General features: G+C 38.2%; 1 protein-coding gene across 2 annotated transcripts; it reads right to left on the bottom strand.

Annotated features, from left to right (window-relative positions):
* Positions 1-2,574: 2,574 nt before the first annotated feature.
* On the bottom strand, positions 2,575-9,660 carry LOC142474737 (uncharacterized). Of its 2 annotated transcripts, none has more exons than XM_075580949.1 (2): positions 8,481-9,660; positions 2,575-2,710 (listed from the first exon to the last, which is right to left on the bottom strand). In XM_075580949.1, the coding sequence occupies exon 1, from the start codon at positions 9,519-9,521 to the stop codon at positions 8,505-8,507; it is 1,017 nt and encodes a 338-aa protein (XP_075437064.1). In that variant the 5' UTR covers positions 9,522-9,660; the 3' UTR covers positions 2,575-2,710; positions 8,481-8,504. The 2 variants fall into 2 exon arrangements, with proteins under 2 accessions (XP_075437064.1, XP_075437065.1); XM_075580950.1 differs by lacking the exon at positions 2,575-2,710 and adding an exon at positions 3,867-4,030.
* Positions 9,661-13,717: the final 4,057 nt, after the last annotated feature.

Genomic DNA, 13,717 nt, shown 5'->3' with positions numbered 1-13,717 from the left:
TTAGATGACTGTGCTGACATCAATACAATCATTCAGGCCTTCTGGACTCAGTGTATTCAATTCGTAGATCCAGTATGTTTCTCTAAGATTGAGCAGTTTGTGCCTGTCTCCACTTAAAAGTGTAGAATTTATAGCCTCTACCCCCATGATTACTAGTGAGGACGGATCTTTATTGTGCTTCAATTCGTAATGTCTGGATAGGCTATGTGTTTTTAACCCATGAATTATATTACGTCGATGTTCCAGGAATCGTATACATAAGGCCCTTTTGGTTCTACCAATATACTGAAGCCCACAGGGGCATGTAATGGCATATACAATGTGAGTGGACAGACAGTTGATGTGGCCTTTTATTTGATGTACTGATCCATTTGAGTGGGATGTAACACTCTCAGTCTTTTTTAAGTGTTTGCATGTAAGGCATCTTGAGCGATTGCACAGGAAATTGCCATTTTTAACGTTCTTATTTGTTTGTACAGTATTACTGAATTTTTTTAGTCTACTGGGTGCCACGATTGATTTTATATTTCTGGCTTTCTGAAATATCACCGGTATTTTGGGTGGTAAATTTTTGCCTATGATTGGGTCATTGAGCAAAATTCCCCAGTGTTTGTTTAATATATTTTTAATTTTTTGTGAAGAACAATTGAATTGTGTTATAAATTGAGGGACAATGATCTCATTCTTGTCCCTTGTCTGCCTCTTTTTGTTTTTTCTTTTTGAAATTATATTGCCTTTTGACTGGTCTAAAAGTTCTTGTCTATCCAGTTTGCCAACTTGTTTAAAAGTTTCTAGGACCTTATGATGATTGTAACCTTTATCCACAAACTTTTTTACAAGAGCGTCCCCCTGGGCCAAGTAGTCCGAATCAAGAGAACAATTCCTCCTGATTCTGAGAAATTGGCCCCTGGGGACGTTCTCCAACCATTTATGGTAGTGGTTGCTATTGAAATGTAGGTATGCATTTGTGGATACTTTTTTGAAAAATGTTTTTGTTACAATTTCGTTCTTATTGTTCACCATTAATTCCAAATCCAAAAAATTGATACTGTATTTGTTTATATCAAAAGTAAACCTCAAATCCATCTGGTTGTCATTAAATGCTGTTAGAATCTCACTCAATGCTTCCTGTTCACCGTCCCAGATGAAAATCAGGTCGTCTATGAAACGACCATAGTACACCAAGCCCGCCCCCAGCCCAGCATTACCCCACACATGAGTATCCTCCCATAGGCCCATGTATAGGTTTGCATAGCTGGGGGCAAAGCGGGTGCCCATAGCCGTCCCACAGATCTGTAGATAGTAATCATCTCCAAATAAAAAATAATTATGTTCCAGAATGAACAGGATAGCATCTAAAATGAAATCTCTCTGTGCTTTGTTTATAAGATTGTCCTTATCCAAATAATGTGCTATTGCTGCCACTCCCTTTGTATGACCAATGCATGTATACAAAGAGGCCACATCACATGTGGCCCAAATGTAAGTGGATTTCCAAGGTATCCCTGAGATTGAGTCTATAACATGCAGCGTGTCCCTAATATGTGATCTTAACTTGACCACCATAGGTTGTAAAAAATGGTCAACATACTGGGACACGCTGGACGTCATAGACTCCACCCCAGAGACAATGGGTCTCCCTGGTGGGTTAATGGTATCTTTGTGTATCTTGGGTATGTGGTAGAACACCGGTGTTCTAGGGTTTCGTTTGAATAAGAAATCAAACTCTGCCTGGGTGATGATTCCCTCATGTTTTGCCTCTAAGAGGAATATTTTGAGATCCTTTTGATAGATGTCCATTGGGTCTCTTTGTAGAGGTATATATGACTTCACATCACCTAACAGCCGATTTGCTTCTGCTATGTATGCACTCTTATCTTGAAGCACTATTCCGCCCCCTTTATCTGCCTGTCTTATTACAATTTCACTATCTTCGCTCAACTCTTTTAGAGCCTGTAGTTCGTTTTTGTGTAAATTCCTTTTATGTAATGAAGGTGTGTTTTGACAGAGGGATTCAAAGTCTTTCAGTACCAGTGTGTAAAAAGTATCAATGAATCCCCCCTTAGCTTGATAGGGAAAGAAGGTAGATTTTGGGATAAAAGGTGAATGTTTGATATTGACTATAGAAGATTCTACAGAGGTAGTATCTGCAACAGTGGAGGAAGACAATACTGGATCTTCCACATTTTCTACAATATCCAATGCAACATCATTCAGATCTGTAGTATGTTGTGTAAAAATGTCCAAATTTGGGCCACAGTTTGTATCAATGTCCGCTATGTCAGAGCCATCTGCCAAGAGTGAAGTCATGGCTTTAATGCACTCCCTCTCTTGAGAACTGAACATCTCCTCCTTCTCCTTGCCCTTCATAGTGAAAAATCTCATAAGTGTGACCTTCCTAATATATTTATTTAAATCTACAAATAAATTGAATTTTTTAGGTGAACTACTAGGTGCAAAGGAAAGACCCTTAGAGAGGAGTGCGGTATGATGTGCTGATAGTACAAAACTTGATAGGTTGAAAATACCGTGACTCTCCGGCATCAATGTCCTTAGTCTGCCTTCCTTCTTTCTTTGTTCACGCTGCCCAGATCTTCTTCCTCGCTGTCTCTTTTTCTGCGTTGTGAGGAGTGTTCCCGCGCTGTGGGATGTCTGTCCCATAGTGGGTAGGTTCTCCTTTTCTCTCTCTCTTCCTCCTTCTTCACCAACTCTAAAAAAGAAGCAGTATGTGAGGTTATTTTAGACCGAGGTGGTGTTGGATCCCTACTAGTGTGTTTGGGAATGGTCCCCCTATTCTCTCCCCCTTCTTTAGTAGCCAGATCTAAATTCTTGGGGGAATCTGTCAAAACCTCAAATCTATTCTCTATAGAACACCCCGGTGTAGTGGGTTTGTTTTCCTTCTGTTTGTTCGTCCTAGGTGTATGTGTTCTAGATGTTCCTCCTGAGGTATGTTGGTAGTCCCTACTTCTTTCCCTATATTTATGTTGTTTCTTCCCTTTCTTAGGGGGATAGTGGTGTTTGGAATCATCCCGCTTAGCTCTTTTCCAATTGGTAACCTGATTAGTAGCATAATCATTGGTATCTCTCTGATATTTTGTATCCTTACGTTCCATAATATCTTTTTCATAGTTTAATACTCTCTTGTTCACCAATTGATCCAATTCCTGGAACTCTTCACTATCCATATGTGGCATTAAAATATGTTGTACGTCCTCTATTTCCTTCTCAGTGAATTTCACTCTCTCCTCTCTATATGAGATTAATAAGCGAATCAATGAGAAGGAACATTTCTCCAAAATGGAGTTCCATTTTGAGGAAAAATCCTCACTGGTTTCAAATGTTGGTTTCTTTGTTACTCTTAAACCTCTAGGAATTATATTTTCATTCAGATATCTTTCCAATGAAAGTAGATCAAGCCAATGCTTCATCTCCTCCTTTGCCAATTTCTCAAGCCTAAAGAAATTGGTTTTTAAATCTATACCCTCCTCCATGGTCTCAACTGTAATAGACTCAACTGGTTTGAGATAGTTTTGCCTTCTTGCTAATCTTTCCTTACTATTAGACATCATAATGAAAACTGTATTTCTGGCACCCAACCAACAGCTGCTGACCGTGGAGTTGAAAACTATTAACAATATATACAATGAGGGTCTGCGCTCGTGTGTGGAAAACCAGAAATATAGGATATATAAAATTGAATTAACTGATTAAAAATCATAAATATATAAACATATTATTAATAAATCAATATAATGAATACTACTATAATAAATCCTGAATAGTGAAATCAATTCATATACCAAAAGTGCACTGTGAATGTCTGATATAAAAAAAAAAAAAAAAAAAAAAAAAGCTAAAACATACAATTATACAAAAAAATATGTGTGGTGCTGTGAACTTTGCCTTAATCTGCTAATTGCAGATAGTCCTCTAGAGTCCAACAAATAGGTCCAATAATTGGGGAGTGACAGAAGCACTATTAGGATCAACCGGCAGCTTCTTAAAAGGGCACAACGACCTCCCTCTCCACCTGCATAGAAAAATATAAGAAAAAAAAGCGCCAAATCCTAGTGCATTACTGTGCAAAAATCGATATATTTAATTCCCAAAAATCTCAATAAAAATGAACTCACAAACATAAAACAATTAAAAGCATTGTATGAGTAATACTCATGCTCCTAGGACCAGGAAACGCTGCTTTGCTGTTGAAGTCCCTCCGTGGCTCCACTGGAACAGATTGCTGCCTCCGTTGTTCACTGCCTGCAGGAACTGACGAATCAGGCACTCCACGATGGTCTCTCCCCCGGTGCACACCAACCAGTTGCTTTTTAGTTCCCACCGGGGACGGTTGAAGTCGCGGACCAGCGGATGACGTCACGGGAACCGTTCTTAATACCGGACCGGTATAGATACTCAGCAGTTCAATTGCAAGCGTTGAAAAGTCCACTGCACACCTTCCCTACGCGTTTCATCTGATTAACAGACTTCTTCAGGGGATGGACTCTGGGTGTGTGGTGTCTCATATTATATACCCCCCAAGTCCAATTAGCTTGATTAGTTGAAAGGCAAAAAACAGTGTGTTGGCAATCTAAATTTTAGGTGGAACAGATTAAGTACACATGTGAACACCTAATGTTGCATCCACATCACTGAATACTTGCCAGCACATAGAAATGTATATAAAATACTGATGAATACCAGTTGTACTAAAAAATAAATAAAAATAATTAAAACAAACATGTAGTTGATGTCCTTGTATATATTTTTAGTTATTATACGGACTACAAGGGTATGCCTTAGGATATCGAGAGAGTATACTGTAGTTGCCAACACCTCAATATAAATGATATTTAGCAACAGTTGGGCATTTCATATGTTAAACGAAAAATTATTATTCTTATACAACAAAAGTTATTTTGTAATCAATGTCCTTATTTGTTTTAATTAAACATACTATAAGGGTATATCTCAAGACATCCTAAATACCCCAATATATCTATTAGTAAACAGAAGAGTTAGATATTTAGTTAATACAATATAAATGTGGCTTACGGAGGGTGGATCAATTAATGAACAAGAAAGAGCACAAAACTCTATTAGATATTAATTGACTTTTATCTTAGTACATGATATTTTTCTTAGTGTTATCATGGATAAAGATTAGAGGTTGAAACCATAATCCCTTATGGATGGTTCTACTCTTAATATTGTAGAATCATTTAATTAATTTATGAATATGAGTATTAGTCAGTGTCCCATAAGATAGAGGTTAAGGTATCTTTAAGTTTATGTGTATGCAACCAATTTGGACTATGAAATAGAACCAGCGTGGAAAAGAGCAGTATTTAACTCCATAGAAAATATAATATGGAGTTAAAAAGTATATTGGGAAGTTTAGACCGGGCATGTATCCTAGGTCACTTGAATCGTCAGCCCAGCAAGATTGCATGGTTCAGCTTACTCCCAACACTCCTCAGTAAGGGAGAGGGGGGTAAGGGAATGGGAGGGGGGAGAGGGGGGGGGAGGGGGGGGGGAGGGGGGGAGGGAAAGGGGGAAATGTATAAGTGAAAAAAGGGAATCTATATGTATGTGATAAGTGAGTGAATTTGAATGTGGATGTGAATAGAATTCCAAAATCTACTGTAAATAACAAATATTTAATAAATGTGTCCTAGTATGGCACTATGCTATATATATATGTGTGTGCTACCAATAATATGAACCCTTAACTAAATGATTATGTGCTAACATAAATTGTTAACACCATGATGCGTGAATTAATATTAATAATCACTTATGTCTGGCGATCACGAAGGGAACATGTGAGCCATGTTCAACCCAGACCTCCGTGGTCACCAGACATGTATGGTACCTATCCTATAGTGACGAGGAGCAAAAAGAAAAAAGAAAAACAGGAGAAAAATACGTCCCAAGACATAGACAGAGGTCAAATTAGATGACTGTGCTGACATCAATACAATCATTCAGGCCTTCTGGACTCAGTGTATTCAATTCGTAGATCCAGTATGTTTCTCTAAGATTGAGCAGTTTGTGCCTGTCTCCACTTAAAAGTGTAGAATTTATAGCCTCTACCCCCATGATTACTAGTGAGGACGGATCTTTATTGTGCTTCAATTCGTAATGTCTGGATAGGCTATGTGTTTTTAACCCATGAATTATATTACGTCGATGTTCCAGGAATCGTATACATAAGGCCCTTTTGGTTCTACCAATATACTGAAGCCCACAGGGGCATGTAATGGCATATACAATGTGAGTGGACAGACAGTTGATGTGGCCTTTTATTTGATGTACTGATCCATTTGAGTGGGATGTAACACTCTCAGTCTTTTTTAAGTGTTTGCATGTAAGGCATCTTGAGCGATTGCACAGGAAATTGCCATTTTTAACGTTCTTATTTGTTTGTACAGTATTACTGAATTTTTTTAGTCTACTGGGTGCCACGATTGATTTTATATTTCTGGCTTTCTGAAATATCACCGGTATTTTGGGTGGTAAATTTTTGCCTATGATTGGGTCATTGAGCAAAATTCCCCAGTGTTTGTTTAATATATTTTTAATTTTTTGTGAAGAACAATTGAATTGTGTTATAAATTGAGGGACAATGATCTCATTCTTGTCCCTTGTCTGCTTCTTTTTGTTTTTTCTTTTTGAAATTATATTGCCTTTTGACTGGTCTAAAAGTTCTTGTCTATCCAGTTTGCCAACTTGTTTAAAAGTTTCTAGGACCTTATGATGATTGTAACCTTTATCCACAAACTTTTTTACAAGAGCGTCCCCCTGGGCCAAGTAGTCCGAATCAAGAGAACAATTCCTCCTGATTCTGAGAAATTGGCCCCTGGGGACGTTCTCCAACCATTTATGGTAGTGGTTGCTATTGAAATGTAGGTATGCATTTGTGGATACTTTTTTGAAAAATGTTTTTGTTACAATTTCGTTCTTATTGTTCACCATTAATTCCAAATCCAAAAAATTGATACTGTATTTATTTATATCAAAAGTAAACCTCAAATCCATCTGGTTGTCATTAAATGCTGTTAGAATCTCACTCAATGCTTCCTGTTCACCGTCCCAGATGAAAATCAGGTCGTCTATGAAACGACCATAGTACACCAAGCCCGCCCCCAGCCCAGCATTACCCCACACATGAGTATCCTCCCATAGGCCCATGTATAGGTTTGCATAGCTGGGGGCAAAGCGGGTGCCCATAGCCGTCCCACAGATCTGTAGATAGTAATCATCTCCAAATAAAAAATAATTATGTTCCAGAATGAACAGGATAGCATCTAAAATGAAATCTCTCTGTGCTTTGTTTATAAGATTGTCCTTATCCAAATAATGTGCTATTGCTGCCACTCCCTTTGTATGACCAATGCATGTATATAAAGAGGCCACATCACATGTGGCCCAAATGTAAGTGGATTTCCAAGGTATCCCTGAGATTGAGTCTATAACATGCAGCGTGTCCCTAATATGTGATCTTAACTTGACCACCATAGGTTGTAAAAAATGGTCAACATACTGGGACACGCTGGACGTCATAGACTCCACCCCAGAGACAATGGGTCTCCCTGGTGGGTTAATGGTATCTTTGTGTATCTTGGGTATGTGGTAGAACACCGGTGTTCTAGGGTTTCGTTTGAATAAGAAATCAAACTCTGCCTGGGTGATGATTCCCTCATGTTTTGCCTCTAAGAGGAATATTTTGAGATCCTTTTGATAGATGTCCATTGGGTCTCTTTGTAGAGGTATATATGACTTCACATCACCTAACAGCCGATTTGCTTCTGCTATGTATGCACTCTTATCTTGAAGCACTATTCCGCCCCCTTTATCTGCCTGTCTTATTACAATTTCACTATCTTCGCTCAACTCTTTTAGAGCCTGTAGTTCGTTTTTGTGTAAATTCCTTTTATGTAATGAAGGTGTGTTTTGACAGAGGGATTCAAAGTCTTTCAGTACCAGTGTGTAAAAAGTATCAATGAATCCCCCCTTAGCTTGATAGGGAAAGAAGGTAGATTTTGGGATAAAAGGTGAATGTTTGATATTGACTATAGAAGATTCTACAGAGGTAGTATCTACAACAGTGGAGGAAGACAATACTGGATCTTCCACATTTTCTACAATATCCAATGCAACATCATTCAGATCTGTAGTATGTTGTGTAAAAATGTCCAAATTTGGGCCACAGTTTGTATCAATGTCCGCTATGTCAGAGCCATCTGCCAAGAGTGAAGTCATGGCTTTAATGCACTCCCTCTCTTGAGAACTGAACATCTCCTCCTTCTCCTTGCCCTTCATAGTGAAAAATCTCATAAGTGTGACCTTCCTAATATATTTATTTAAATCTACAAATAAATTGAATTTTTTAGGTGAACTACTAGGTGCAAAGGAAAGACCCTTAGAGAGGAGTGCGGTATGATGTGCTGATAGTACAAAACTTGATAGGTTGAAAATACCGTGACTCTCCGGCATCAATGTCCTTAGTCTGCCTTCCTTCTTTCTTTGTTCACGCTGCCCAGATCTTCTTCCTCGCTGTCTCTTTTTCTGCGTTGTGAGGAGTGTTCCCGCGCTGTGGGATGTCTGTCCCATAGTGGGTAGGTTCTCCTTTTCTCTCTCTCTTCCTCCTTCTTCACCAACTCTAAAAAAGAAGCAGTATGTGAGGTTATTTTAGACCGAGGTGGTGTTGGATCCCTACTAGTGTGTTTGGGAATGGTCCCCCTATTCTCTCCCCCTTCTTTAGTAGCCAGATCTAAATTCTTGGGGGAATCTGTCAAAACCTCAAATCTATTCTCTATAGAACACCCCGGTGTAGTGGGTTTGTTTTCCTTCTGTTTGTTCGTCCTAGGTGTATGTGTTCTAGATGTTCCTCCTGAGGTATGTTGGTAGTCCCTACTTCTTTCCCTATATTTATGTTGTTTCTTCCCTTTCTTAGGGGGATAGTGGTGTTTGGAATCATCCCGCTTAGCTCTTTTCCAATTGGTAACCTGATTAGTAGCATAATCATTGGTATCTCTCTGATATTTTGTATCCTTACGTTCCATAATATCTTTTTCATAGTTTAATACTCTCTTGTTCACCAATTGATCCAATTCCTGGAACTCTTCACTATCCATATGTGGCATTAAAATATGTTGTACGTCCTCTATTTCCTTCTCAGTGAATTTCACTCTCTCCTCTCTATATGAGATTAATAAGCGAATCAATGAGAAGGAACATTTCTCCAAAATGGAGTTCCATTTTGAGGAAAAATCCTCACTGGTTTCAAATGTTGGTTTCTTTGTTACTCTTAAACCTCTAGGAATTATATTTTCATTCAGATATCTTTCCAATGAAAGTAGATCAAGCCAATGCTTCATCTCCTCCTTTGCCAATTTCTCAAGCCTAAAGAAATTGGTTTTTAAATCTATACCCTCCTCCATGGTCTCAACTGTAATAGACTCAACTGGTTTGAGATAGTTTTGCCTTCTTGCTAATCTTTCCTTACTATTAGACATCATAATGAAAACTGTATTTCTGGCACCCAACCAACAGCTGCTGACCGTGGAGTTGAAAACTATTAACAATATATACAATGAGGGTCTGCGCTCGTGTGTGGAAAACCAGAAATATAGGATATATAAAATTGAATTAACTGATTAAAAATCATAAATATATAAACATATTATTAATAAATCAATATAATGAATACTACTATAATAAATCCTGAATAGTGAAATCAATTCATATACCAAAAGTGCACTGTGAATGTCTGATATAAAAAAAAAAAAAAAAAAAAAAAAAAGCTAAAACATACAATTATACAAAAAAATATGTGTGGTGCTGTGAACTTTGCCTTAATCTGCTAATTGCAGATAGTCCTCTAGAGTCCAACAAATAGGTCCAATAATTGGGGAGTGACAGAAGCACTATTAGGATCAACCGGCAGCTTCTTAAAAGGGCACAACGACCTCCCTCTCCACCTGCATAGAAAAATATAAGAAAAAAAAGCGCCAAATCCTAGTGCATTACTGTGCAAAAATCGATATATTTAATTCCCAAAAATCTCAATAAAAATGAACTCACAAACATAAAACAATTAAAAGCATTGTATGAGTAATACTCATGCTCCTAGGACCAGGAAACGCTGCTTTGCTGTTGAAGTCCCTCCGTGGCTCCACTGGAACAGATTGCTGCCTCCGTTGTTCACTGCCTGCAGGAACTGACGAATCAGGCACTCCACGATGGTCTCTCCCCCGGTGCACACCAACCAGTTGCTTTTTAGTTCCCACCGGGGACGGTTGAAGTCGCGGACCAGCGGATGACGTCACGGGAACCGTTCTTAATACCGGACCGGTATAGATACTCAGCAGTTCAATTGCAAGCGTTGAAAAGTCCACTGCACACCTTCCCTACGCGTTTCATCTGATTAACAGACTTCTTCAGGGGATGGACTCTGGGTGTGTGGTGTCTCATATTATATACCCCCCAAGTCCAATTAGCTTGATTAGTTGAAAGGCAAAAAACAGTGTGTTGGCAATCTAAATTTTAGGTGGAACAGATTAAGTACACATGTGAACACCTAATGTTGCATCCACATCACTGAATACTTGCCAGCACATAGAAATGTATATAAAATACTGATGAATACCAGTTGTACTAAAAAATAAATAAAAATAATTAAAACAAACATGTAGTTGATGTCCTTGTATATATTTTTAGTTATTATACGGACTACAAGGGTATGCCTTAGGATATCGAGAGAGTATACTGTAGTTGCCAACACCTCAATATAAATGATATTTAGCAACAGTTGGGCATTTCATATGTTAAACGAAAAATTATTATTCTTATACAACAAAAGTTATTTTGTAATCAATGTCCTTATTTGTTTTAATTAAACATACTATAAGGGTATATCTCAAGACATCCTAAATACCCCAATATATCTATTAGTAAACAGAAGAGTTAGATATTTAGTTAATACAATATAAATGTGGCTTACGGAGGGTGGATCAATTAATGAACAAGAAAGAGCACAAAACTCTATTAGATATTAATTGACTTTTATCTTAGTACATGATATTTTTCTTAGTGTTATCATGGATAAAGATTAGAGGTTGAAACCATAATCCCTTATGGATGGTTCTACTCTTAATATTGTAGAATCATTTAATTAATTTATGAATATGAGTATTAGTCAGTGTCCCATAAGATAGAGGTTAAGGTATCTTTAAGTTTATGTGTATGCAACCAATTTGGACTATGAAATAGAACCAGCGTGGAAAAGAGCAGTATTTAACTCCATAGAAAATATAATATGGAGTTAAAAAGTATATTGGGAAGTTTAGACCGGGCATGTATCCTAGGTCACTTGAATCGTCAGCCCAGCAAGATTGCATGGTTCAGCTTACTCCCAACACTCCTCAGTAAGGGAGAGGGGGGTAAGGGAATGGGAGGGGGGAGAGGGGGGTGAGGGGGGGGGAGGGGGGGAGGGAAAGGGGGAAATGTATAAGTGAAAAAAGGGAATCTATATGTATGTGATAAGTGAGTGAATTTGAATGTGGATGTGAATAGAATTCCAAAATCTACTGTAAATAACAAATATTTAATAAATGTGTCCTAGTATGGCACTATGCTATATATATATGTGTGTGCTACCAATAATATGAACCCTTAACTAAATGATTATGTGCTAACATAAATTGTTAACACCATGATGCGTGAATTAATATTAATAATCACTTATGTCTGGCGATCACGAAGGGAACATGTGAGCCATGTTCAACCCAGACCTCCGTGGTCACCAGACATGTATGGTACCTATCCTATAGTGACGAGGAGCAAAAAGAAAAAAGAAAAACAGGAGAAAAATACGTCCCAAGACATAGACAGAGGTCAAATTAGATGACTGTGCTGACATCAATACAATCATTCAGGCCTTCTGGACTCAGTGTATTCAATTCGTAGATCCAGTATGTTTCTCTAAGATTGAGCAGTTTGTGCCTGTCTCCACTTAAAAGTGTAGAATTTATAGCCTCTACCCCCATGATTACTAGTGAGGACGGATCTTTATTGTGCTTCAATTCGTAATGTCTGGATAGGCTATGTGTTTTTAACCCATGAATTATATTACGTCGATGTTCCAGGAATCGTATACATAAGGCCCTTTTGGTTCTACCAATATACTGAAGCCCACAGGGGCATGTAATGGCATATACAATGTGAGTGGACAGACAGTTGATGTGGCCTTTTATTTGATGTACTGATCCATTTGAGTGGGATGTAACACTCTCAGTCTTTTTTAAGTGTTTGCATGTAAGGCATCTTGAGCGATTGCACAGGAAATTGCCATTTTTAACGTTCTTATTTGTTTGTACAGTATTACTGAATTTTTTTAGTCTACTGGGTGCCACGATTGATTTTATATTTCTGGCTTTCTGAAATATCACCGGTATTTTGGGTGGTAAATTTTTGCCTATGATTGGGTCATTGAGCAAAATTCCCCAGTGTTTGTTTAATATATTTTTAATTTTTTGTGAAGAACAATTGAATTGTGTTATAAATTGAGGGACAATGATCTCATTCTTGTCCCTTGTCTGCTTCTTTTTGTTTTTTCTTTTTGAAATTATATTGCCTTTTGACTGGTCTAAAAGTTCTTGTCTATCCAGTTTGCCAACTTGTTTAAAAGTTTCTAGGACCTTATGATGATTGTAACCTTTATCCACAAACTTTTTTACAAGAGCGTCCCCCTGGGCCAAGTAGTCCGAATCAAGAGAACAATTCCTCCTGATTCTGAGAAATTGGCCCCTGGGGACGTTCTCCAACCATTTATGGTAGTGGTTGCTATTGAAATGTAGGTATGCATTTGTGGATACTTTTTTGAAAAATGTTTTTGTTACAATTTCGTTCTTATTGTTCACCATTAATTCCAAATCCAAAAAATTGATACTGTATTTATTTATATCAAAAGTAAACCTCAAATCCATCTGGTTGTCATTAAATGCTGTTAGAATCTCACTCAATGCTTCCTGTTCACCGTCCCAGATGAAAATCAGGTCGTCTATGAAACGACCATAGTACACCAAGCCCGCCCCCAGCCCAGCATTACCCCACACATGAGTATCCTCCCATAGGCCCATGTATAGGTTTGCATAGCTGGGGGCAAAGCGGGTGCCCATAGCCGTCCCACAGATCTGTAGATAGTAATCATCTCCAAATAAAAAATAATTATGTTCCAGAATGAACAGGATAGCATCTAAAATGAAATCTCTCTGTGCTTTGTTTATAAGATTGTCCTTATCCAAATAATGTGCTATTGCTGCCACTCCCTTTGTATGACCAATGCATGTATATAAAGAGGCCACATCACATGTGGCCCAAATGTAAGTGGATTTCCAAGGTATCCCTGAGATTGAGTCTATAACATGCAGCGTGTCCCTAATATGTGATCTTAACTTGACCACCATAGGTTGTAAAAAATGGTCAACATACTGGGACACGCTGGACGTCATAGACTCCACCCCAGAGACAATGGGTCTCCCTGGTGGGTTAATGGTATCTTTGTGTATCTTGGGTATGTGGTAGAACACCGGTGTTCTAGGGTTTCGTTTGAATAAGAACGAGTTTGATTTCTTATTCAAACGAAACCCTAGAACACCGGTGTTCTACCACATACCCAAGATACACAAAGATACCATTAACCCACCAGGGAGAC

Source organism: Ascaphus truei, assembly GCF_040206685.1.
Source record: "Ascaphus truei isolate aAscTru1 chromosome 20 unlocalized genomic scaffold, aAscTru1.hap1 SUPER_20_unloc_3, whole genome shotgun sequence".
In the NCBI taxonomy this organism is placed as follows: Eukaryota; Metazoa; Chordata; class Amphibia; order Anura; family Ascaphidae; genus Ascaphus; species Ascaphus truei.
This window is presented reverse-complemented; position numbering and strand designations above follow the sequence as displayed.